The 27,882-nt window shown below is 29.9% G+C and overlaps 1 protein-coding gene across 1 annotated transcript; it reads right to left on the bottom strand.

The window, feature by feature from the left end:
• Positions 1 to 119: 119 nt before the first annotated feature.
• Positions 120 to 27,099, bottom strand: LOC119600055 (cell death activator CIDE-3-like; the record flags this gene model as incomplete). Its single annotated transcript, XM_037950075.1, has 3 exons — positions 26,619 to 27,099; positions 358 to 454; positions 120 to 293 (listed from the first exon to the last, which is right to left on the bottom strand). Coding segments are annotated over exons 1-3 (424 nt in total), but the record flags the coding sequence as incomplete, so codon positions are not given.
• Positions 27,100 to 27,882: the final 783 nt, after the last annotated feature.

The following is a 27,882-nucleotide window of genomic DNA, read 5'->3' as shown; positions in this document are numbered from 1 at the left end:
AATTTACTTCATTTTCATACATTTTAATTTTTTCTAGTTGTTACTGGTTTAGGTAAAACTTGTTCCGTTTGACAAAGTATACATATTTATTAAAAAACTAGTAATAATGTAGTACTCACCAGCCTTTATGACATCGACGCCAGTTGGATACCAACGTTCTCCCTGCCTTAACAGCAATAGTATTGTATTATTTGCCAGAGTGCGAAAATATTCTCCATCTTCAATTTGGGTCCCATCGCTCTCCAGAACAAGTCGTACCGGTTCTGAGGCAGGAACCCCTAGTTTATCTTTGCCTATAAATAAAAATTTAATATATCGAATTATAAAATATCAATATAAATAATGTTGGTGTCAAACCTCTAACTAATAACTCTTCGAATGTGCCAACAACTACTCCTTTCCGTACATTTCGCCAGCTATCCCAAATTTTTAGCGGTCTCTTTCCACGAGACTCCTGAAATGTAAGAAATTAAAATTTAATTATCTATTTGAAATTATGTGTATTTTAACCAGTAAGAGTGCTATATTCGGCTGTGCCGAATCTTATATACCCTTTACCATAGTGTATTTAAAAAATATTAGGATAAAAGGAACAACAACAACGCTAAACGAAATAAAACACACAAGAAAACAAAATACACAAGACAATGAAACAATAGACATCCAAACATACGAAACGAAATACACAAAAAAAAACAAAAACAACCCAGCGGAATAAAATGCAAGGACTTCCATTTTTAGGCCTTCTAAGAGACATGTTTACACATTATAAAAGATGCGATTCTCGCAGAAGATACTTCACAACAGTGATGCCAGGAGATTTTTTTCAGAAATCCCTACGCTTATGAGAAAAAATCCCTTTTTTCCCTACACCCACTTTTTATTTTCCCTACATTTTTCCCTACACTACTTTTTTCCATTTTTTTCAAAGTTTATCTTAAAAAAATACAAAAATAACATCAAAAACTAAAATATTAGCTCCGTTTTATAATATACATATATGTATGTATTTTTTTTAATTTTTAGGAATGAAATTTCTAGAATTTAAATTTTAATTTTTTTTCTTTCAATTTTACATCATACAAATCTTCCAACCCTGACTCTTCAGTTAAGATTAAAAAAAAAACAATTGAAAGATTTATGGCAGTATATCGAATCGTGATAGAAATTTATTTTATGTGCCTGCAACAAAAAAATTTTCATAAAATAATTATTTTAAATAAGGTTTACTTTTGCGTTTACTTTTTGCGGTTTACTTTTATAAATTTTCAGAACATTAAATTCATTTTTTCAATCCTGAGTTACTGCATTAAGCCCCCGACTACTCTATCTATAAGGAGTCAGAATATATCGCCCTACAGGATTGGCATAATCCAAAAAGTCGTTTCAAGAAAAATGGATATGAATATTTAATGACATTTAACTATTTTTTTAATAACTTTTAAACAAATCAAGGGGTTTTAAAATCCAGATTCAGATAGTTGAGGTTAATATGTTTCTCATCTAAATTGAAATTAAATTTTTAGTTGTCAAATATTCACAAAAACGTGGGTTTTAGTTTTTACGTTTACAAAAAATCGATTTCACATCGAAAATAATAGACATATTTGAAATTTCATAAATCTATATGAAAGATTTTAGTATGTCGCATGTTTTGAAGACCTTAGTTCAAGAAAGCCGAATTTTGGATTATGCCAGTCTTGTAGCGATATGTAGGTACAAATATTGTAGAAATTACAAGCGGAATTTTTACTAACGATACACTTAAAACTGATTTCATTTTTAATTTAAAAGTTTAATACATGAAAGAGTATATTTTTAGTTGTTAAAAACTATGAAATTGAAAAATCCCTACAATTTGACAATAGTAAGAAATCTTTCCCTTTTTCCCTACACGTGAAATTTTTGAAAAAAATCCCTACAAAAAGGGAAAAATCCCTACACTTGGCATCACTGCTTCACAAGCACATTGCTTCCCCTTCTTATTGGATTCATGCACATTACTAGTTGCATTGCAAGCAATGCCAAACAATTATTAAAATTCAAACATTATTGGGTTTGCAATTATTATTTTATATTGGCTCTCCCTATAAAATTTATGTTGCTCTTTTTTTATAAACCGCTACCTGTAAACAGAAGAATGTATTTTTTACATTCCAAGTAAAATTTAGTCTTTAGGCAAAACTTTATGTTGTAAGTTCACGTAAAGGCTTTGTAGAATGTCTGCACAGGTAATTATATTAAAATTCTTAGGGGTTTATTGATAAGAATTTATCAAAGTTGTACATATATAATAAATTTTGCATGAAAATTAGTTTTATAAAACTTAAGATAAATTCTTATGAAAAAGTCCCTAGGACTGTTATTATAATTTCCTTCGACTGAAGACCTTCCAGTATGACTTTAACGGAAGACCATTTTATATACATTACATTATAGATCTTCTTATAAGCCTTCAGCGCAAGATCTTCTTATAGGCCTACAACGGAAGACCGTTTAATAGGCCTTTTTAAGTAAGCCTTCTATCAGCCCTTTAACAGAAGCGAAAGGCAAGCACTTGGCTGACAATGACACGCCGTGTAATATTGAAATTATTTGGCAATGCAGCGGGGTGTGCTTGTGTCTGCAAAATAATGCCTTTAGTAAGGCCTTTTTACTGCCTCTTTTTCCCGCTGGGAAAATACACAACCGAATGAAACCCACAGACATCCAAACATACGAAACAAACCAGTGGTAAAATTCTTGAGGCCTTCGCTTCGGAAGCCTTTTATAAGGTCTCTTTAGCCCTTCTTTTGGATTTTGTTTCTCATGCTAGGCAGCCTTACTGAAATGACCTTCCAGTAGGCCTCTGTGCTCCCTTCTAAAAGATCCGATACTCATTACAAATTCCCTTCTTTGAGAAGGGAATCAACATCATGTACTTTTTTACATTTTGAGTTACTCTTGATAAGCAGCCATAATTAAAAGAACTTCTAGCAGTCCTATGCGGTCTCTTCTAAAAGATCCAATACTCTTTCCAAATTCCCCGCTTTGAGAAGGGAAGCAACAACACGAAATGTTTTGCATTTTGATTTTATTATGCCAGGCAGCCATTCTTGAAAGACCTTCTAGCAGACCTATGCGCTCCATTCTAAAAGATTCAATACTCATTCTAAATTTCCTTCTTTGAGAAGGGAAGCAAAAGCATGAAATTTTTGTCATTTTGTTTTTCTCATGCCAGGCAGCCATTCTTAAAAGACCATCATTGCACATTGGTCGAAATGCATGATCTGGCGTCATTAAATTCATATTTTGAAATGTTAAAATCGATGATTTTTTTGCTTTTTATCGATAGCTGATACCATATTGATCATATAGACGTTTTTACATTTGTTTCGCTATTAATATTCGCTGTGAGCTGTCAAACATATTATTTGTTGTAGCTTTTGTATTTAAAAATTTGGCGCCAAATTACTCAGTGTGTGATTTTTATTGATATTGACACAAGTTATTAATTTTTTTTGAAACTATATTTATTTTTTAAGTAAAAGGTATTTATGTACTAAAAAATTTATGTTTGTGACCTGTGTTCCCCTAGTTTTTTAGAAATGGGTTGTGGTAGATGACGTATATGGTAGTATATTAGAAGTGGTCTATATTGTAGTTTCATGGAGTGCAATTTTCGGGATTCAATGGGATTCAGTCCAATTCCTATTTTATGTATGAATTTTATTTGCTGTTATTATAAAATGTGCAAAATGGACTGCCCCTTTCTGCCCGTTTACCTGTTATTGCATTTTTTAGGCGCAATTAATGTCTCAAAACGCACACTTTTTAAAATTTGGTATAACGAAAATGTACCCAGAACGAAATTTTCTGCTTTATAGACCCATAAAGATTGGTTGAACAGTGAAATTTTATTGTTTGAGCAACCAACAACAAGTCATAATGCTGGACGACCTACAAGAGAGTTCGCTGAATGCTCCCCTAAAACCCAAATAAACAAATTTTCAAACCCCTTTTGAGGAGCTTATAGTAGCCACCCGCGTTAGTTTACACAAAGCGGGGAAAAGAAGTGTATCTGAAGTGGTATCAATGGTACATTCTGATAAAGAAGTTACAGCTAAGATTTAAAAAAAAAAACTATTACTTCAGAGGTTAGTAAACCTATTGCATATACGCCCGATGAAGCCTTGGGAATATACGTGGACGGCAAAACAAAACAATCCTACAAATTTATGCAAACATACATATATCCATCATATGATACTTTGTTGTTAGCAAAAAAATGTTATCCTTTCGGAGTGAAATTACTGATAGGTCTGCAGAAGTGCTTTTGCAGGGCTTGGTCGACCATACTGTAAGGAGGATAGTTGAATTGCAAAAGGACTGTTTTGAGAATATCAATGAAGATCCAATTACAATTATACAGTTAATCTCAAAAATAAGTATACAGAAATACTGACAATTGGTTTTATTTAAAAAAGGATATTATTTTTTCAAAAATCAAGAAAGTAACATATTTATTTATTAAAAACAATTATGATAATTATTATTCACTACTTTTTTCCGGGTTATTTTGGTTACTTGAGTTCTCATTTAAGGTGTAGTTAAATAGGTACAAAATTTACGTCACAAAAGTAAGTATACAGATAATTTCAATATGTATTTGGCTTAATGATATTAACAAAATTCATGAAAATTTTACCTGTTTGAATGTAATTATTTTATAATAAAATATTCTGTACACTATAACATGGAAAAAATTCACTTTTTGTTCCGAAAAATTGAAATTTTTGGTAATTGATCTGAATATTATTTATAGGAGCATTTTTTGCTATTTAAGAACATTAAACCCCCGGAGTTTTGGATCGGGTATTCAATAATATCCCTCGTTTGTTCATTATGATGCATTGGAAGACGATATTTTAACTTTTAAATTAATTGTTTCTTTGCAATAATTACAATCCGTTGCGGAACATTGCCGTTTTTAAATCGCCGATATTTAACGGCGATTTCCTAAAATTTATATCTTAAAATGCGATATTAATAATATTTGCACTAGTATCCATTAATTAAAACAAGTTTTTTGGTTCCAATCATCCATTACACACTCCTAAATACTACCAATAATCGTCAAATGGTGACCATGTCAATAACTTACACTACATATCGGTTCTGAAATTGATTATTGTCCAAAATAGTAAGATTTTTATATTAAATCAGGCTCAATTGGTGGTATGAATACGAATTGAACAATTTTGAACACGGATACATCTTAATTTGTTGCTAGAACAAATAAAATGTCCGATCCATAAAACATGGTTATTGTATCGAGTATATCAAGATATGATTGGTAGGTATTTTTTTACTAACACATGCTTAGAGTTAGGTACTGCTGTAAAAAAGTCGGACTACTTCTTATACTTTGATAGGGAAGTTGAAGCAGTTAAAAAGCAAATTTTGGAAATAAAGCCACACAATTTGAGTTTTTTCAAATGTATCACAAATTTTACATGACCATGATAGATGGAAAAGTGTTTACTGTTATAGCAGAATCCTCGTCGTAATAATGTGGCATTTGCGTGGCCACACCTACAATGATGAACAACTTAAATGCTGTTAAAAATCGATCATGTAAAACAAATATGTGTATGCGTGGATAATATGCTTTGAATGCATTCTACACATTGCTTACCGATTGCCTATAAAAAATGGAAAATTCGTGGTTTTGACAAAGACATATAAATTGAGAAATAGAATGTCTTTATTAGTTACTATTCCTAGGCCAGGGTCAGGAAATTCTAATAACGGTAACAGTGCAAGTAGATTTTTTCAAGAGCCTATTATTAGCTGCTATTTTGACTGGAGTCAATGTAGAATTAATAAGCAGATTTAGTGTAATTTTGCGAACTATGTCGTGTGGGTATAAAGTTAATACACATGCATTTCAAATGTATTGTATGCAAACAGCATATATGTATATGCCGTCTTCTGTTCACAAAATTTTAATTCATGGTGCCGATATTATAAACCAAGTATCTCGGGAAAACCAGGTATCAGGAATCGCGAAATAAGGATCTAAGGAATTTTAGAGAATAACATACACGAAAAAACTCAAGAAAGAACACAAAAAGATTAGATAATGACGTCCAAAACTTTACTTTTAGAACAAAATATCCAAGAAGATGCTGTTTGTTCTTATAATTCTGATTAGAAACATGCATGTTTGCCTTAAAACTATGTATCAATTGTGCAAATTTTTTATATCTAAATTATTAAAATAAGTGAAATGTGTTTAAAATTTACTTTTTTATAATTTCCAAGTGAAATAAAAATAAATAATTGTGTTTTAACGCTGTTTTAAATTAAATGACGTCAGAGTGCGTATTTCGACCACTGTGCATTGAGAAGGGAAGCAAAAACATGACATTTTTGGCATTTGGTTTTTCTAATGCCAGGCAGCCATTCTTGAAAGACCTTCTAGCAGACCTATGCTCTCTTTTCTGAAAGATCCAATACCCTTTCCAAATTCCCTTCTTTGAGAAAGGAAGCAACAAAAAATAGAAAAAGAGCTAACAACGAGAAAACAAAAATAAAAAGTGTTCATTAGTTGTTCTTAAGCTTCGAAAGTGTCGGTTGTGTTTTTCAGTGGTAAGAAAAAATAAAAAGTGAATATAAACATCATGCATAAAAGAAATACTAAAGTTTAATAAAATTGGATAAAGAAAAAATTGTTAAAATATAAATGTCAAAGTGAAAGACAAGAAAAACAATGTTTTAATGGGATATTTAATTTTCAAGATGACGAAAATCGTGAAAAAATAGAGACATTGGTTCAAAAATTAAAAATGGTATCACAATGGATTACTTAATATATTAAAATCTAAGCGTCCCTACTACTTGTAACGGCCTCCAGAATATTGCAAAGAAGATTACTCTAATTAGAACTGTAGTTCCAGGTACGTATTATCACATTGGTTAAAAACAATTATTGTTCTATAAAACCGTTTGTCCCAATTGTTATTACAGGATTTTCTGAAAAAACAGATCTTAATTAAGGGAACAAATTCAAAACCTTTATCAGAAAGCCTTTCAATAGGGATATAATTAAAACCCCTTTAGACGCCCTGTAAATAGAAGCGAGCGGGTAAGGCCTTGCTCGCAATGACATCGCGTGTAAAAAATACCTAAGTAAGGAATTGGAAGCGTAGTCTGCTAAAAAAGGCCTCTTAGAAGGCATCTTTACTCCTTCCATTTACCACTGGGAAAATACACAAAAAAACACAAACAAAATATTTTGCAGACACAAGCACACCTCGCTGCATTGCCAAATCATTCCAATTTTACACGGCGTGTCATTGTCAGTCAAGTGCTTGCCTTCTCGCTTCTGTTAGAGGGCTGATAGAAGGCTTATTTTTTTACAATCAAGAAGCTGCTACAATGTTTTTAGGTTCAATATTATAGAAAATTCAAAAAGTATTAGTAAAGAACAAAAAAGTACCTAAAAGACTATTTTTATAAATTTTCGTTCAATCAGGACACTGCGTATTTAATTTTATGTTTCTAAATCAATATCACAAAAAACTCGAAAAGTACCAGGTGAAGTAAGAAAAAGTACCAAAAGACCTCTTTTATTTAATTTCGTGTTTAATCAGGACACTGCGTGTTTAATTTGTTTATGTGTTAGTAAATACAGTGGAGGAAAAAATAAAAGAAACGACCTTATTTTGTGGTAAATACTAAATTTTCTCAAAAACTACCATCTACAATTTGATGACTTGTATCTCAAATAAAAGGTATTTAACTCTTCTATCATATGTAGATGTGACATTTTGTAGATGTGACATTGGAAAAAATATTAAAAACGATTTATAGTATTGCATAGTGAACATAAGATAAGATTTCTTAAAAGGAGTTTTTGTATTAAATTCTTAATATAAAAAATATACTTTTTACTTAATTTTTTATGATAAAGATAGTTTTTTACCGTTTAATTTGCCGAATGGTTTCTGACAGCTGATTCAGGGGTTCCACATTTTCGTTATCATAAAAAACAAAGTAAAAAGTATATTTTTATATTAAACACTTCATTTATTATAAAAATATTCAAAATTAAATACAAAAACGCTTTTTATGATATTTATTTTATGATTCAGGGGTTCCACATTTTCGTTATCATAAAAAACATAGTAAAAAGTATATTTTTATATTAAACACTTCATTTATTATAAAAATATTCAAAATTAAATACAAAAACGCTTTTTATGATATTTTATCTTATGATCCATTTGCAATACTATGAATCGTTTCTATTATTTTTTCCAATGCCAAATTTTTTGAATACCAATAAAATACGATGGAGCAAAAAAATCTATAAAATAAATATATCATATGAATGGGTAGTTTTTGAGAAAATGTGGTTTTCCCCACAAAATAAAGTCGTTTCTATTGTTTTTTCCACCACTGTAGACCAGCAATCATTGAAGCAGAAGAAAATTTTGACGTGTGACCATACAGCTTTAAATTGTTTTTGTATCTTTTCTAGTTTACCCGTTTTTCACCCCATTTTAATTTATTTAATATAATATCTTCCGTTAATAGTAACACTTGGCAAAAAATGCGCTTGTAACAAATACATATGTTAAATGTTTATGTTTAACAAATATACTTTAATAATTTATACAAATTTGGCGAAATAACACCCAATTGATTATTAAAATAAGAGTTTAACTAAGAAATATTGTTATTTTTTATATTACAACTCTGATTCATGCATTCACTCTTGGACTGCAGAATTAAAATAAAGCAACTGCCAAAATTACGAACAGATATCAAAAAAAAAAAACTCAAATTACGATTTGTGCGTCTTTTGGTACTTCCCTTTCATCTTTACCTCCTTTGCCTACAAACTAGTGTCGCATGGCTAGTGTCGCACGTTGGTGTCCCCTCAGCTAAAAGTGCTCTATCTCAACTACATGACGATGTTTTGCTCTACATACAAAATGTATGAAAACTCATTGTCGACAGCGGTTGTGGTTCCAATTGTAATCAAGCTGTTATGCAGCAGAAAAATAGAAATCTTACTGCTAGTGGATACATCAACCAGCCCGAATTATTAAAGACAATAAATAAACCACAATGCAAGGTAAGTCTACACTAGTGGAGACCCTGCCACTGTCCATGGTAAAATAAATATAAAAATTTATATTTGTTGTTATGACTTGGGGAAGTGTTGAAATGCCTTTTGATGTCGGATATGAAAACATGGCTCAGATAAGAAAGTATTTCATTAGCAAAAACAAAACAAAGAAGAAATAAAGAAGAGTATGTGAACGACATGGCGTCACCAAGAAAGACAATTATTCACTACCAACATTATACTTCCAAAGAGTATATTGGCATGTAGAAATTGCATACAAAAACACATGCAATATTATGGCAGTTTAATGTAATGTCCAATGGACTCTGCAATGCAGACATGTAAAAAACTTTACGGGAAGGTTTGGTGTACCTTGATGAAATAATTGTTATGCGAAAGACTCACAAATTGCGATGTTTTCATGGCGTTTGTAAATACTACAGGCTATTTGTTCCAAATTTCGCCAATGTATCTACACGTTTATATGAGTTGACCAAGAACAAGACCAATAACTAGCATTCCAAAGCTCGAGGATCTCTTATGTAACGCACCAATTTTGTCATATTCCATTCCTAGAGAAAAGTTTATAGTGATGCAAGCAGATATAGTGATGCAAGCAGATATAGTTCACACTTTTAGTTTTCCCCTTTCACTTCGTTAACCTACTTTTTAAGAGCAAAAGTAGTGAAAAAGTGCTATTTTTGAAGTTTTAACGCGATTAGTTTTTAATCGATTTTCAAATTTGATATTTTGTTTTAAAGATACAAGTGTTTTAATCCAAACGAAAAAAGAAATCGAAAAAGTATGGTCAAATGCTCTTCAATAGAGGGTACTTCCTATAGTAAATTTATATTGAAGAAGATTAACTTATTCCACCAAATTTATTTTTCAGCAAATACGAACCTTCTTTAAAAAAAAATTTAGTTTAAACAAGGCGCTTAAGAATTTCGTAAAAAAATCCTATTGATGTGTTAAAGACAATTAAATGTATGTATGATTCACGGGATTTCTCGGGAAATATTTGTAGGGAACTTTTCAATCATTCCCGGGTGAAACGTCAAATTTGAAATTAATGTAAAATCAGATATTTTGGAAATAAGCAATTTAATTTTTGTTATCGATTTATACATATCAAAGAATTATTTAAAATGTTACCATTTTATAATTTATCAGATAGTTTTTAAGAAAAATTACAAAGCGATACATTAGAAGTAATACAATTCTTTATTTTGAAATTTTCAAAACACCTCAAAAATCTTGGATTGCAGGTAAATCCCGATTTTCCGTACCTTAATGCAATCAATAGCCATGGTTAAATATCAACCAACGGATTTAGAAAGTAGTAGCTGAGGAATCTCTAATGATATATTTTTTATATGATTAATTAACCTGGATAAATAAGTACACACAGAAAAAAGATTGGTTGAAATTCAGTCTCCATAATTAATATTTGATGAGGAAAACCGAAATTTAATGGGTTTGATTAAAAAACTATAATTTAAACCAATATTTAATGTTTAGTATCAAAAAACTACAATTAGAGCCAATTGAAGGCTTCAACAACTATTTGCTTTATCATTTGAATTTATTTAATTCATTTGGAAAACATAACCGAATTTAATTTTTCATTACTCTATACAATTTAATAAATCAGTAGCTGTGACCAAATAAATCATATTAATATGATCTAATTTGATAATCTTAATCGAATATGAAAATAGAAGGGAAATTCCTCTTTTTGACATTTTTAAAATTATTTTTTAAATAAAAAACATAAAATTCAGCAATAAAAAATCTATCTTAAAAAAGGAAAAATTGCTAAGAATGCTGGGAAGTTCAATTAAGGTCAGAAGTATTTTTGAATAGCTGACATATATATCTTTGCATTTTAGAAGCAGGCAGGCAATGGTACTCAAGATTCTACAAAAACTAAATATTTAACCATAATGTCTCTCTAAGTATCAAACCCTTAAATGAGTAGTAGGTGGTCAGCTAAACTATAGGAAATGGATATTCTGAAAACTGTTCCGGTATATACATATATGTATTTATACATACAATTATCATCGTTAAGTGTACATGTAAGTTGGCGATTTACTTATTTATTACAATACTGAAATAAATCATATCATTCCTTAGATTCGAGTAAATATGGAGCATCTTGGAGTGATTGTCCTTCTTATTATTTTGCATGCAAATTTCTCTGCATATTGATATGTCCTGAATGGAATTATTAATCTGTGTCCGCTTTACGTACCACCTATCAGAAAATACCAATAGCAACACATGAGGAATTTATAGTGCAATTTTGGGAGAGAAGACCGAGAACGCCAATACCGATTTTTATTTTTATTTGACATGTATTTTTGTATTTGCTTTTGGCACAAAAAAAAAAACAATTTTGTATTTTAATAAAAAAAATAAAAATTCACAATAATAAACAAGGTGTATAGTAAATTAATATTATTTGAATTATTATTGAGGTTGAGACTACCGAAAAAATTCAGTTAATCTTATCGAATCATGTGATAGTACAGGTAAACGGCCAAATTCGATTGGAAACAAATTCGGTTGCCACAACGAAACTGTTTTCTCTGTGTACATATCGTCACCAGCAAACGGCCCTATCTAAAATTTTTAAAATTTTACAGAAGCAAAAAACTATTTAAATTTAAATGTTTGTTTCTATCAACGCGATTTATTTGTAGGAAATAAACAAATTGTTTAATAGTGAAACCTATCATACAATACATTAGAATCAACAATAAAATCGATTTTGAATTTTTTGGTTAGTTAGGGCCGATTGTGTTTCAGGTGACGATATATACGTATGTGTGCATTTTATAAATATTTATATATATATATATATATATATATATATATATATATATATATACTACTTCTTCAACGATAACCAAAAAATAACTGGATACAGGAATTTTATTTGTTTATTATTATGATATTTTATTATGATATATGAAATAGTTTTTACACAAATGTAAAAATCAAAATTTCTTCTAAAATCTTCTAATATCGACTAGGTTTAGATTCTAAACCTATTTTACTAGGAAGTTCCCAGCTAGCATTTTTTGAAATTATTGATCACATTCGAGTCATATATGACTGACTCTTCTGCTCGATTAAAATTATCATGTAGGCGCTCATTTTCTGATCATAAATGATACTTTCGTCGGGAGAAAATGGTACCCTATCTGATCAGTTCTGACTATTTTTTGAGTCATTAATGAGTCGAATTACTAGTCGTTTTAGAGTAATTTTCGAATCATATTTTAGTAATTTTGGAGTCTTTTCTGAGTAATTTTTATATCTGTTACAGACAAATACAATACTACAGAAAACATTTTTTGATTATCCGACTGTGCGAAATATAATTACAAAATTAATTTATAAATGGAACACCTGGATGATCTATTTATGATTGCTGCAAAATTTTGTTATTGCTTTTCGATTATATCAGTTTCTTAATCATTAATTAGAATTATTAATTAAATTAGTCACCAAACAATCTTCCGTAGAAGATCATTTAACATAGATGATTATTATAATTTTATTAAAGCATAATATAATTTCAATTTCCTTGACAGAAAATCTATTTTATAAATATTACACAAACTTAAATACTTATACATTTAATTTTATAAACGAAATTACAATTATATCAACTAATTTTAGGATAAAATAAATGGTTTAGCAACTCTTCTAAAAGAGTCTTTTATGAGCCTTTTCTAATCAGTTTCGACTCATTTTTGATTATAGTTACGAATAATTTTTGAGCCATTTTAAGTCCAATTATTGTTGTTCCGTTACAAACAAAAACAATTACATAAGAAACAATTTTAGATCTTCCAACTGCTTGAAATATGATCACAAAATAAATTTGAAAACCATCATATTTTAAACACCATGATGATCAATTTAAGATTGCTGTACATTTTGTTATTGATTTTTTAAATAATCAGTTTTTAATCATATATCGGGATCAATTTCGAATCATATTTTAAGCGTACAACTAATTAATCACTTTTAGGTCATCAAAATGACTCAAAATAGACTCAGTTTATTGATTAATCATCCAACAATCTTCCAAATGCCAGCTGGGTTACTGATTTATAAGTGCTTAAGGCCCAAATATAATACACAAGCGGCTGGACAAACATACCAATATTTTACGTTTGTGCAAGCCCGTTGTGTATAGTATGAGAGTGTTTCGTGTTTGTAGATATGCTTGCTGTTTGTATAAAAATTTAAAAATTTGATTTTTACACAAACATATTGAATTTTTTTTCAAACCGTTTGTATTGTTTATATTCATTAATAAAATTTTTTTCACATTTCAAAATTTACATTTCTAAGAAAAATTGTCATCTGTATCTTTGCAAGTCCACAAAAACGTGGAAAAATCGGTGTATGTGTGAGCAATGTTTGTGTAGTGTGTGTGTGAACGAAAAAAGTATGTTTGATAAGCCACTTGCGTAGTCTATTTGGGCCTTCAAAGGTATGAAATACAAATTTGAAAAACAGATTATTGTTGTACTAGAAAAAACCTTTCAGAAAAATGGTATCACTTCCCAAGAATATTTATTATACCCACCATCAAAAAAGATGGGGGTATATGTATATATATTCTGGGTCCTTATTAAATTCTAAGACAATCTAGCCATGTCTGTCCATCCGTCTGTTTGTTGAAAGCCTGATAGAGTCCGAACGGAAAGAGCTAGAGAGTTGAAGGTTTGTCCACGTTTTCGCATAGCCCCCATATAAATGGCCCCCGAAAACAGCTTTAACAGTCATAACTGTTTTAAAAATGCGAGTATAGCGATGAAATTCGACATAAATAAGTTTTATATGCTCCCAATTTTATGAGCATATGGTCCCCTCCAAAAAATGACTAACGCCCATTACTATTAATTATTATCTATATAATATTATCAAACTATTTAAAAGAGAACATTTTTCCTCAAAATTGTTTAAAAATGTCCTTTTTATACCCTTCTCCTTAGTGAGATTTTTGATGAAGCTAAGACAGAATTTATAAACAAACAACAACACACATAATTATACGGTAAATTTTGTTATTGTACTTGCTTGCAGTGTTGCCAGGAGATTCATAAAATAAAAAGCTAAATCGGACATCAAAAAAGGCCGGAAAAGACTTAAAAAATATCAGAGAATTTAATAAAATGTTTCTTTTTATACCATAAACCACTAGTGGGAATGGTATAAAATATTTGTCATATAATCAGCGTTATCGTTGGAAAATATCGAAAAGTCGCACATAAAGGGGATTTTTCGGAAAAAGTCGCACAAAAAGAGAATTTTTAAAGCAAAAAGTGTCAATTAATTTGTTAGTGAATTTGTAAAATTGGTTAATAAATCAAAATAATTAACCTCATTTCAATTAGCATTAAATTTATAATATTAAAGTTCAAATGTGTAGTGCTACCCAATAAAATTTCGGCAGAAACACTCACCATCAAATCATTTACTCCATCTTCTGTATTTATCGTCACAGTATTTCGAGATTTTGTTTGGAACAAATATTTTAAGCAATAGGATATTTTTCGAAAATAGGATAAACGGGACTGAGAAGACACATACATTTGTATCAAATCAACTATTTTCATGTATTCATAAACTTTTTCTACCTCCCATCGTATTAACATTTTATTCATAAAATATTTTTCTTTTTAGACGATTCAAAAGTGTTTATTTCAAGTAGATTCTGATCAACTCAGAATATTGCATTTCAAATGCTCACTAATTGTGGGCCCTTTCGTGCCCAGAATAAACAAATGAGCAGAAATATATTTCTATAAAAACCTAAATAAAATCGTTGATTTTATCCGTCTTCTACTTGTAAACATATTATTTTCATGGCTTAACCGCAACTTCTAAGATCATTTTAACCGCATTTAACCGCAACTTCTAAGATCATTTTATAGAATTTGGCACATCACGGTCCAAGGAAGAAGCCTACTGAAACCGATCCATTATTTCACCTATATAACAGTAATTAGTATCTCTAAAAAATCGGCACATCATAACTTTATATAAGTCTAAATGATAGTGCCGATTTTCGCCTAATTTGACCCTAGCCTTTTACAGAAATTGGCTTGAAAGTAAAAATTCCCATATACTACTAAAAATTATGAGGTTAGAACCATAGTAAACCCTCCCTCTTTCAGAAAATCGGAATTAAGGTAAAAGCAACTTCGATACTTTATTATAAGAAATAATATATATTTTAACACTTACTGGTGGAGAATATTATATTTTAGGCCATTCGCGACTATATATTTTATGTACTTGTTTTTTTTTCTTCTTGTAGTGATATATTTAAGTAGTAGTAATTTTACAGTGGATATAGTAATTATACCCTTTACCTTCGTGAGAAGGGCATATATATTTGTTTATCATTCCGGTTGTAATTTCTACAATATAATTTTCCGATCCTATAAAGTATATATGATCTGAATCCTTATAGATATCGGAGTCGATTAAGCCATGTCCATCTGTCTGTGTGTTGAAATCAATTTTCTGAAGACCCCAGATATCTTTGGGATCCAAATCTTCAATAATTCTGTCACACATGCTTTCGAGAAGTTTCCACTTTAATATCAGCAAAATTTGCGTTGTGTACTTTGTTTCGTATGTTTGGATGCTGTTGGTTTCATTGCGTTGTGTATTTTGTTTTTTCTGAGTATTTTGTTTCGTGTGTTTGGATCAGCGTTGCCACTGACCAAATTTTGAACTTACCAAATTTTTATCAAAAAACTACCAAAATCGTTAAAACCTACTAAATTTTGAAAATCATATAAAATTATTTTTTTAGAAAAGTGTGACTTATTTTTTAAGGTATTTCGTCGCCTAAAATGCAAATGGCTATCGTTCGTGTCAACTTACAATTTTTAGACTTTTTCTGAACATTTTTTAGCCATCTTTGTAAGATCTATAAACCATGTATCACAGCTTTTATGATAGGTACATCGATTTCTTGTGATTCTTTTTTAATTTGTGTAGGGAAACGTACTTGAAGATATGAATTTTGTAAAACTCAAACGACTTAGCAACAGGAAATTTTTGTATTTTTTACAAGGATTAAAATGGTAAAAGTTGCTCAACGTATCTTTATTGGATCTGAGTTAAGACTGGAACACTCGAATTGAACCTTTGATAAGATAAAAATTCTTTATGAATAAGGCCTTTATGCCTTTTACAAATTTATTTTTTTAATTGCCCTAAAATCTCCTATAGATTAAAGCATAACTCCAATTTGTCCGTCTTATAAACATATTGCTAAATTGTTCAGTAGTTTTTAAAATCTTAGTAATTCTTTCTTTGATTGTTATAACCAGTGTTACTAGGTTAGCCTTTTTAAGGCTAAATTTAGAGTTTTTTTAATTTATCCTCGAAATTTACATTTTAGCTTCAGACGCTTTCTTAATTTTAGCCTTTTTAAAGCTAAATTATGATCCTGCTAAAATTAGCTTTATTAGCAGGATCATTAGATTTCAATTATAATAATGTTATGTACTTTTTCTGTTTTTGAATTAATTTTAGATTCTAATGAACAAAATAAGACCCATTTTTTATTTTATGGCAATTGTATTGTAAGACTAGATTTTTGTACCCGGCGTTGCCCGGGGTTTTAAGTGGTTTCATAACATTATACTTAAGTATTCTCACGTAAACTAAAAAATCTGCTTTATGTCCATAGATCAATTTCTGAAAATTTTCAACATTCAGAAATATAAAAATTTCGTTGACTTTTAAAACATAAGATAGCATTTACGAAATAAAAAAATTACTCATTTTACCCTTCACTAAGAGATTAATTCACATTCCAAAATTATAATTCTAATATGTACTATCTAGTTTGGTAAAACTATGTAGTTAGGTGAAACTATTTAACTTAGGAGAAAGAATAATTTTTGACTTGAACCATAAAGTGCTAATTTTTCCCTAACTCTTCATGCTTCAAAAAATGCTGAAGGTCTCCTTATGAAGAAACTCCTTACAATTTCTTTGTGATCTTATAAAGCTATAAAAGAGATTACATTGAATTTGAACAATATTTATAAAAGGTACCAACACAGTACCAAAAATACTACCCATACTACCCTCTTTCTCCATTGAATTATTCAAATTTATGTATTTTGTTTAATATATTTTGTATCATTTCAGAAATCGATGTTGTAGAACATTTATTAATAAAATCACGGCAGAGAGGAACCTTTAATGATGTTTTGCAAAAACATATTTTGACCGATTACGGAAAAATATTAATAAAGAATATATATTTCTCAAATTTCATAAAAGTACAAAAAATGTAGCAAAGGAACACATTTAGCCGTTTTTGCCCGTTTAGTTTGAATTTCTTTTTCCTATTTTTCCCTCTAGGAGTGGACTTTCGAATACACATATCTCTGAAACTAAAAACTCATCGTCTAAAATAGTTTTACTTTAGAACGAAAAAAAACAGACTTAAAACATAAAAGTAACAATTTTTTTTGTCTTTTTTTCGCCTTTTCTCCTATTTCGAAACGGAACTTTGCTACATAATACATATTTCAGAATTGCGATTCGAATACTCGCGTGTATAGGCCTGAAAATTATGCTGACGCTTCGTTGGCACACGTACACAATAAGCTTGCGTGTGTGTATTGCTGTGTCGGTGTTTAAGTGAAATGAAAACTTGTTTGTTGTTTTGTTTTAATACACATAGCAAAACGTTTTATGTTAATTGGGAAAATTGTTTTTTTTTATAAAAAATATGGATGGTCAAAAATAATTGTTTAACTATAAAAAACATTAAAAAAATGAAAGAGAATTATAAATTTTTATAGATAATATTCATTATTTATAAAAATATTTAGTTTTTCATGAAATTACATTTTATTTTTCATCGCTTTATTGAAAAAAATTATTGAAATAATTTATTAATGTATATTTATGTACATTAAAGGTGTATTTGCACGCAAAATATTTTATTTTGTTTATGAACAACTTTTTGCAGTGTACAAATACTAAATGTTGACTTGAATACGGTTCTCTGCTGCTTAATACACACAATAAATACTTGACAGTTTGTGTCTGCCCACCACTGCTTTAAAGGCTTAATTAGAAATGTTTTTGCTTGAGTATAGACAATAATTAGTATTTACTCTCAAAAGTACGAATTTTGTCCCTTTCATCCCCATACCCCTTCTTGTCCCTTCTTATCCAAGTTTTGGAAAACAATATAGCCTATCACACCATACACCTATATATCTAACTATGTTTCAAATTTAAAGAAAATCGTTCCAGCCGTTTAAGTGTAATTACAAACATTATGCGCACGCTACAGGTCGCAATTTGCAATTTGATGAAATTTGGCACATACTCTTGCAAGGACGAATCCTATTGAAAATGGTTAAAATCGGACAATTATTTCGCATAACCCCAATACAATCGCACCCCTGAATATTGCTTTTGAGCTCATAAATATGTTAATTATTCTTGCATCACACCAAAAATCGACAAAACTTAGTTTTATATAAGTTTTAATGACACTGCTAATTTTCGTAAAGATCGGTCCTCATTTGATCACATCCACTATATAAAGTCCACTTCATAAAAGGACTTGATGGTTCAAATTCACTTATAGACACAAAAATTACGGCGATATTCTACATAAATAACTTTAACGTAGACGTAAATCGCTTTACCAAAAATTATAAGGATAGGCCCTCATATAACCCTCTTTTAGAAAATCCCTTTTTTGTCAATAAATTGTTAAAATATTTCTGAATTAAGGATAAAATTAATTTAAATGCTTTATTATTAAAAAAGTTGTTGTAGGGCATCATATGGTCGGCCATGCCCAACTATAAATTTTTACGTTTATTTATTTGTTTTATTTATTAATTGAAGTAGTTTGAATTGTCTGAAAATATGCATTAATTGAGTCCCTTTACGCAGCAAATACAGATTTCCCTTTTTTACCCGTTTTTTCCCTAAGACTGGGGTTTCTAAATATATGGACATATGTGTGAGACTCTCAATATCAAAGTTTATAATATTTTGGATTTAGAATAGAAAAAAATCGTCCTTAAAGCATAAAAGTACTAATTTTGTCGGATTTTCGCCATTTGGCCTATTTTTTGTCCCCTTCCGGTCTAATTTTCGTAACGGCACTTTGGTAATATATTTTTCTAACAAATTAAGTAGTTTAATCGAAAATGCTATTGCTTAATGATAGACAAAATCAGTATTTACTATCAAAAGTACTCATTTTGCCCGTTTTTCACCCATTTTACCCCTTTTTTGCCCCCTCCTAGTCCAAATTCTGAAAAAATATAGCCTATAACACTCTCCAAGTATAGATCTAACTTTGCTCAAAATTTGAAGAAAATCGGTCCAGCCGTTTAGGCGTGATTGACGAACAAACAAACAAACGAACAGACTTACAAAGAGATTTATAATATATATTAGGATTATATATCGTAATTTTGAAGATAACTCGTTGCCGAACATATGATATTCTACTATAATAAGAATAATTTAATAAATCATTTATAGCTTTGTTCCTTTACTTGTCAAGTTTTCAGGTTTTTACCAGAAATTGTAAAAGAGAACAAATTTAAGCAATTAAAATTATTTTCTCTTTGCCAGGTTTTAGCCAGAAAATTTTTTCCTGGCAAATAGAAAAAATTGTCAAATAAATTATTTGTTTAAAAAAATACATTGAAAACAAAAAATGTTTGATATTTTTGATTTATTTTCATAAATAAGTATGTGTGATTGTAGTTTTTCAATTTTATTTTAATTTCAATAGAAATTTATATGAATAAACTCCAATACAAATTTATTGAAAGAGAAATTTTGTTTTTTCTGTTCCCGTACTTTTTATAAGTACGAAGAGAAAATTCATTAATTCTCTTTAGCCAGAAAAGTTCTGGAACAAAGCTTATGTATGTTGAAATTTAATTTTGTTCCGAAAAGTTTAAACAAATTTCTGACTAAAAACTAGTTTTCGGAAATAAGCTGTCTAGGGGAAAATATATACCGATCCCTATACAATTTGGTGGATATATTTATGCACAATAAATTTTTTTACATATGTTGAATTTCATCGCGATATTTGTGTTTTAAAGTGAGTGCTAGCGTTAAATGAAGTCCGAGCATTACGAAATATAGCAGGCTCATCAGAGCTTATAAAAACATATTTCGTTGTGTTACTTTCGACATATAGGTATATTTAACATAATTAAGAGCTCAAAAGCACTATTCGGGGGTTTCAGTTGTATGGGATCCAGGTAAAAACATGGGCGGATTTAATAATTTTTCATTGGCTTTGTTATATTGAAAAATGGCGTACGTGCCAAATTTCATCAAATTATCTTGAACATTTCGACTTGTGACTTGGGTGCAAGCTTAACATGGACATTAGGCTTGCCAGACGTACTGTTTTCAGCAGTACGCGTACTTCTTTTTAGTAGTTGTACTTTTAACTGCATAACCCCTAAAGAAGTACGCAAATGTACTTCTTTTTAGTATTTGTACTTCTTTTTGTACTTCTTTTTTGAATTTTACCATAATTTTATAGATGTAATCATGACCATATACAAATATTTTATAGAATCGCTATTTAAGGACTTCAGAGATACATAGTTTGAAAGTGGATTTACTAAGCTCAGAAAGGCAAATTCGACTATAAGAGGTTTCGATGCATTTGTCATGCATAAAATAGTGCGTTTATTCAAAATGCTTTAAAGTTGTTAAATTTTGATTAAGATATCACTGTAATGAAAGTTTTTAATGAATTTTCGCCATAAAAAAAGACAGCAAATGTGAAGGACATGTTTGAATGTTAAAATGGTCCATAATGCTCCGTCGTGTAGGTACCTATTCGATAGCTTTATCCAGTCCCGCTGTGGAACGATTTTAAAAAACTATATTGCCATTCTTATTTTTAGGTATCTGAGGATGTTTGAAGATTGACAAATTTGAATAACAGAGTAAAAGTTGTAACGTTTTTGTAACAGTTAGAGATAGAGAATTTTTATATTTTAATGGACATTTTTTCTCCATAAAAAGATATCAAACATATGTTCACAACAAATGGTTGATATTTGAAAATTTAAACAAACCAAACGAAACTAAAATTTAGGGAATTTTACACTTTTTAAAGAAAATATATAAATTAATAGCACACTAATATTAAAAAAATTATTTGTAATTGGATTAATTTTATTGTCATAAATTAGTTTTATATAAGTTTTTTTGTGAAAAATCATAGCAACCAATGTCAATATAGAGTTTTTAGAACAATTTAATTTAATTTTTTTGAAAATAAACAATTGTACTTTTTTTATTCAATTGTACTGCTTTTTTAACTACGATGTACGTTTTTTGTTGATTTCAAATCTGGCAAGCCTAATGGACATCCAGCCAGTAATGCCCATGTCGCCTCTAAATAGGTTGCTTTATGGTCGGCATTTGAACGCAGCACAGTGGTATAGGAAAAAAAAGAGGGAAATAATTCGGTAACTTCTAAACGGTTAATCCTATTTTAATGAAATTTGGCACGCACAAAGAGGAGGTGTTTTCGAGTTTAGGTTTTGAATTTGGACCTTATAAGCCAACCAGGGGCCCGGCGGGGAGTCCTCAAATTAGGACACCTCGGCTATGTTAAATTTTTAAACGATCCTATTTCTTCATTTGAGTTCCGATTTAAAAAAAAAATCGTATATAGAATCTCCTCATCGAGCACTATAAAAAATCTTCGCAAAAACTGAATAAAAAACATTTTTTAATTTTTTTTAAAAAAGTATTCCGCGAATTTTTTAATTTTCAAAAATTATATACAAATAGACAAAATTACCTTTCCATTGATATATAACATGCCTACCTAATGTTTTTTAAGTGACAAATTAATTAGGGAAAACTCAACATCTTTTATACCCCATTTACACATACACGAAATCTAGTACTTATGAGATTTCGAGCCAAATCTAGTTGATTTTAACTAGATTTCCCATACAAAACAAAATCTACTTCGTAAATAGATTTCGTTAAAAAATTCGCGGAATACTTAAAAAAAATTAAAAAATGTTTTTTATTCAGTTTTTGCGAAGATACAAATTTTTCAAATTGCAATAAAAATTTTATTTATGAATATTTTTTGATGAAATTTTACAGTTAGGTAGATTTTTTTACTCAAAATCCAAAATTAAATACAAATTTCGAATTTTCTTATTAGAAATCCCGGAATTCCCAAAAAAGTTTTAAAAAATCATATCAAAAAACAATAACTTGATTTTTAACAATTTGTTTCTCAGATAAAGATTTTTCCGGTAATTTTAGGTTGATTGCGAAAAGTAATTATGGTTTCTTTTAAAATAAAATCTAAAAATTCTAATTTTAACGTTTACAAATTTGTAAATAAAATCAGAAATATTACTGTGAAAGTTTTTTCCGATCGGTCCATAATTGGCCATAGCTCCCATACATGGTCCCCTCCCGAAAATCACTTAAACGCACATAACTCATTAACAAATTAATATATCTATATAAAATTCGGTACAAGTATTGTTCATATGCACAAAAATATTACTGTAAATTTTTTTTCCGATCGGTTCATAATTGGTCATAGCTCCCACTCAAGGTCCCCTCCCGAAAATCACTTAAACGCACATAACTCATTACTAAATTAAGATATCTACATAAAATTTGGTACAGGTATTGCTCACATGTACAGGAATATTACTGTTGAATTTTTTTCCCGACCGGTCCATAATTGGTCATAGCTTCCATAGAAGGTCCCCTCCCGAAAATCACTTAAACGCACGTCACTCATTACTAAATTAAAATATCCATATATAGTTCGGTACAAGTATTGCTCTCACATACAGAAATATTACTGTAAAATTTTTTTCCGATCGGTCCATAATTGGTCATAGCTCCCATGCAAGGTTCCCTCCCGAAAATCACATAAACGCACATAACTCATTACAAAATATTGATATCCATACATTTAGCACAAATATTGCTCTTATATACATAAATTACACTATAAAATTGTTTTACGATCGGTCCATACTTGGTCATAGCTCTCATACTAGGCCCCCTCCATAAAATTACTTAAATGTACAATATTCATTACCAAATAATGATATAGATACAGAATTTTGAAATTTTGTTTTTATATACACAATTGGTCATAGCTCTCATACAAGGTTCTCTTTCGAAAATCTCTTAAATATACATTACTCATTACCAAATAAAGCTATTGATACAAAAATTCTTTTTCAAGATTTTTGCACGATCGGTTCATAACACACATTACTTATTACTAAATTACGATATAGATACAAAATTTTACTGAAATATAGCTTTCATGTCCAGAAGTTTTGCTTAAAGAATTTTTTACGAGCGGTCTATAATTGGTCATATCTCCCATACTAGGTTCTGCCCCGAAAACCGTATTTAACTAGTCGCATTATCAATTTGTGTAGAACAAAATTATATACATGTATTTTGAAAATCCTTAAATCTTTCACACACATGCATACATGCAAATTAATAAAAATCGCCAAGCGTTGGTAATGTTCAATAAATCTTGGAATTGTAATAGATTTGAGCTGTTTGAATCTAGGAATTTTTTTATTTAAGATATGAGAAAACTTATTTCTACAAATATTTGATCAATTAGAAAAGTATTAATATAAAAGTATCTGGTGGAGGGTATTTAAGATTCGGCTCAGCCGAATATAGCACTCTAACTTGTTTTTTAAACATTTTAGCCTTTTCTAGCCTTTTTAATGACCTATTTCCACTATTGGAGCAAACACATGTAGGTAATATACATATAACTTTAATCCAGTAACCTTGGAGATTCGAAACAAGGTTTCTGGATTAAATAACTTTCTAAAAGCCATAAGCAGTATGCTTATTAGAGGTGTCCAAAAAGTATCGATTTCGCTGAGATGGATCTTATTTTGTTCACTTTTGCTTAAAAAAAATGGTGTAAAATTTTAGCCAAATCGGATAAGGAGAACCCGTGCCGGAAATCGCCGGAATTTTTACACAAATCTTATCTTCTAAAGAAAATAATCTTTCCAACAAATTATAAAGTATTAATATCGAGCAACAAATAACAAAGGCATAGGCATTTTCTTTTCACAAATATGTGGCAAAAACTAATTAAAAATTCTTTATTTATACGTTTTTTTGTGTAAATATTTTTGTTTACATCACTTCTGCAACGAAGGCCAAACAATGCAAAAAATGCATGATTTTTTCAATAAATGACTTGGGAAATCGTCAATAACTTTATTGTTTGTCCTTTGATATAAATGTTTTATATCTCGTTGAATAGATAGTTTTGTCTAGATGATAAGATTTAGACGAAAAGTTAATTTTAATGGCACAATTTTTGAAGAAAACAATAAAAGTCAATTTTACTCTTTTCAATCGATTTCTGGCACGTGTTATCGTTACCCGATTTTACTAAAATTTAACACCAGTAAGTGTTAAACACTAATAAATAAAATAACATCTATAAAATAAACATCTGAGAAAAATCGATATTTTTTGGACCCCTCTAATGCTTATGCTGACCGGAATGGTATGCATTGACATCGAATGCAACTTCAATAACGTACACAGTGATACTCATATCCTATCCATAGTCCAGTTTTATGCTGACCGGGAGCTCCATAATTGGATCAACTACATATATGCTAAGGAACAGATGTTCCTGTATAGAAAACCTAGCTGCCAGGCAGAAGTCTGAGCAATAGCGGAATTCGTAAATTGGATTATAATTATTATGGCGCCAGTTATCAGGTGATAAAAATCTAAGACCGTATTGAGTTGTAAGGAAGACTGATGAGTATGAGTTCCAAGCCACTCGGGATTAGTCGGCAAAGAAAGAGCGAATGTACTATCTTTAAAGGAAAGGGAGCTCGAGGTAGTTAACCTGACGAACGCAAAACCATTCAATCTTCGAATAATCAAGCGGTGTGTAGAATGACAAAGATCCTGTGGGTTGAACCTAACGGGAGGAGGACGAGAAGCTTCCTCAAACGAGTAACTCTTTGGTTAGTATGATGGTACATATTCTGAGTGGACACACAGAATTACGGGCAAAGCTATACATATTGGACGTGAGGATTATGACGAATGTAGAGCACGTAGAGAGGAAGTAAAACTTCGAAGCACTTTATTTGCCATTGTTAGGCTTACGTAGAAATTAGATCCAAATATCTTGGGAGTGTTATTATTCCAGATAACACATCTTTCTCGAACACTGACAGGAAAACTCTTATGAATTAAGTCCATGAAACTGAGTTTCTTAACTACGGATGATAATACATTCAGTGAATACTATAAAGTTTTCAGTTTTACCAACAAACATGTTCCTTCAAAGGGACTGCACAACAGGCCCGATAGAGGCCTGGGTGTATTTATTCGAATTTAATATAGTATACATTCTCGTATCAATCTACCCTAACCTAGTAACGATTACTATGAAATGAAAAAAATGCAATAAAAATTTTAAAAATATACAAAATATGTATGTATATATATATCATCACCTGAAATGCAAAAAGGTGTAACAACCAAAAATTTTAAAATCCAAATACATGTTGTTGCAAATTTTTAGAACTTTATTGTCACAAGTCAGAATGTTCTAAAAAGCAACACAATAGACAATGCCTGGAGTCACATTTATATTCAAACATGTTCATTGATGTTAGGATATAATACATGTTTCAATATTATTTAGTTATTTGTCTCTCGTGTAAAATTTTGAAAAGTGTTGTTAAGCCCTTTTGCATTTCAGATGACGATATGCAATTTAATGGAAAATGTGCAAAAATATGCATCAACAAATCGATGACATTTTCTAGCAAATCTTTCAATTCGACAAGAAAACTAGCTAAAAGTATTTTGAGTTACTGACTACACATATGCATTTGTGTAGAAATCCTTTCCCTGCTCATTATTCTTTGTTTTTGAATAAAAATATTTGTGGAAAAGTTTATTTAACTTAAATAATTTTTCATAAATAATATAAAAGTGTATAAAAAATAAAAAAGTGTTAATTATTGTGTAACAAAAACTAGAGTGTGTGTATTGTTAGAAGACGATTAGAATTAGAGCCAACAAGGTTAAACGTTAGTGGAAATGATTGTCATGTTCGGATGCATTGACTTTGTAAAAAAATATTTTTTTTTTGCGTGGCGATCAACCATGTATGTATGAATGTATGTATTTGTATTTGCTTTCTGTTAACATCTATTATTTAACTATTTAAAAATACACATTACGCTTATTGATAACTGAAGAACCGATACCTATTTGAAAATAGTTCGGTGTAATGTATGTATGTAAATGGACGACTTAAAAGGCGATTAAATTTATTTATTGTATGTAGATAATAGTATGAGTTTGAGTATAAAAATATTTGCATTTTATTTGTATTTACCCCTGAAGAGCTGCTGGATGCTGTTGGACCTGTGGTAATGGTAGCGCTCTGAGTTGCTGCAGCAGCCGCTGCAGCTGCAGCCACTTGCCTAATGCTGAGGCAGTTGCAAATTGGTTTTGTGACGCCCAATGTGCATAAAGCATTGGACCACATCGTTTCGCCTTTGTTATCCACGTTTGTAGGTTTTTCACTTTCGTTTATGAGTATAAAAATATTCCTTTCGTATACTTAGCACTTGTCAAGGCTGCGTATAGATAGATGCCAGTAAGTACTTTGTGTGTGTATGACTAGTTTTAATGGAAGTCGGACATTGAAGTAGTTGAGTTGATTTGAAAATTTAGTTTCACATCCATTTCGTTTTCTATTTGTAGGTTATAATATATTTACGTGCTGATTTAAGCAAACGTCGCTTAGTAGGAAGAGTGAGAACACATTGACGCTTAAGTATTATTATTTTTTCTTAATATTTCTAATATTCTTTCTTTTAATATTTAAACGGAAAGCTTACTTTTAAAGTTAGCAAAATAAGTACGTTGGATAATAATACGAGTGGGTGTGTTTTAAAATTCGTTTTCAATGTCGTTCTTAATGATGTCAATCTTAATTTATAAAAAATTTATCGAACTCTTTTTTTTTAATATTAATATCTAATTTGTTATCTTTTATTTGTTTTATTATTTAATTTTTACTATTACTTAGAAATTCGTTTTAATTTCAATAAATGCATTAGAGTTACTGTTGTTGTTGCTTTTGTTGTTGTTCGACCTGTTTTCTACAATTAAATTAATTTATCTTTTATGTGTTAATTATTTATTTTGTTGCTGTTGTTGCTAAAGGAGCAACTTTAATTTTTGAAACCGTGAATTGTTCGAAATATTCATGTGAGTAATTTGTGTTTTGTTAAAAACTATTAATGCTTTTAATAAAAAATGTGTGTATGTGTGTTTCACATTTATTTTATTTAGCCAAAAATTTGCTTCATTCAAATCTAATATAAAATAAAAATAATTGTCAAATTACAAATCCGGTTCGTATTTTCGAAGGAAGATCCGCAGTATTTTTGAATACTTGGAGACATAGACTTGTTGTTATTAAAATTATTAAGGACACACATACATACGACATGTATACGTATGAGTGTATATGTATGAACGAGGCAACCTCTGATTAACTCATTCCCACAGATATCAGATGAGCTCCACACGAATAGGAGCGAGTAATGCTCAAATCTGTTAATGCAACTTGCAATGAAGGAAGGTTCTTT

Source organism: Lucilia sericata, unplaced genomic scaffold, assembly GCF_015586225.1.
Source record: "Lucilia sericata isolate MDLA Ls3-8-SP2 unplaced genomic scaffold, ASM1558622v1 Contig000101F_arrow, whole genome shotgun sequence".
Taxonomy (NCBI): Eukaryota; Metazoa; Arthropoda; class Insecta; order Diptera; family Calliphoridae; genus Lucilia; species Lucilia sericata.
This window is presented reverse-complemented; position numbering and strand designations above follow the sequence as displayed.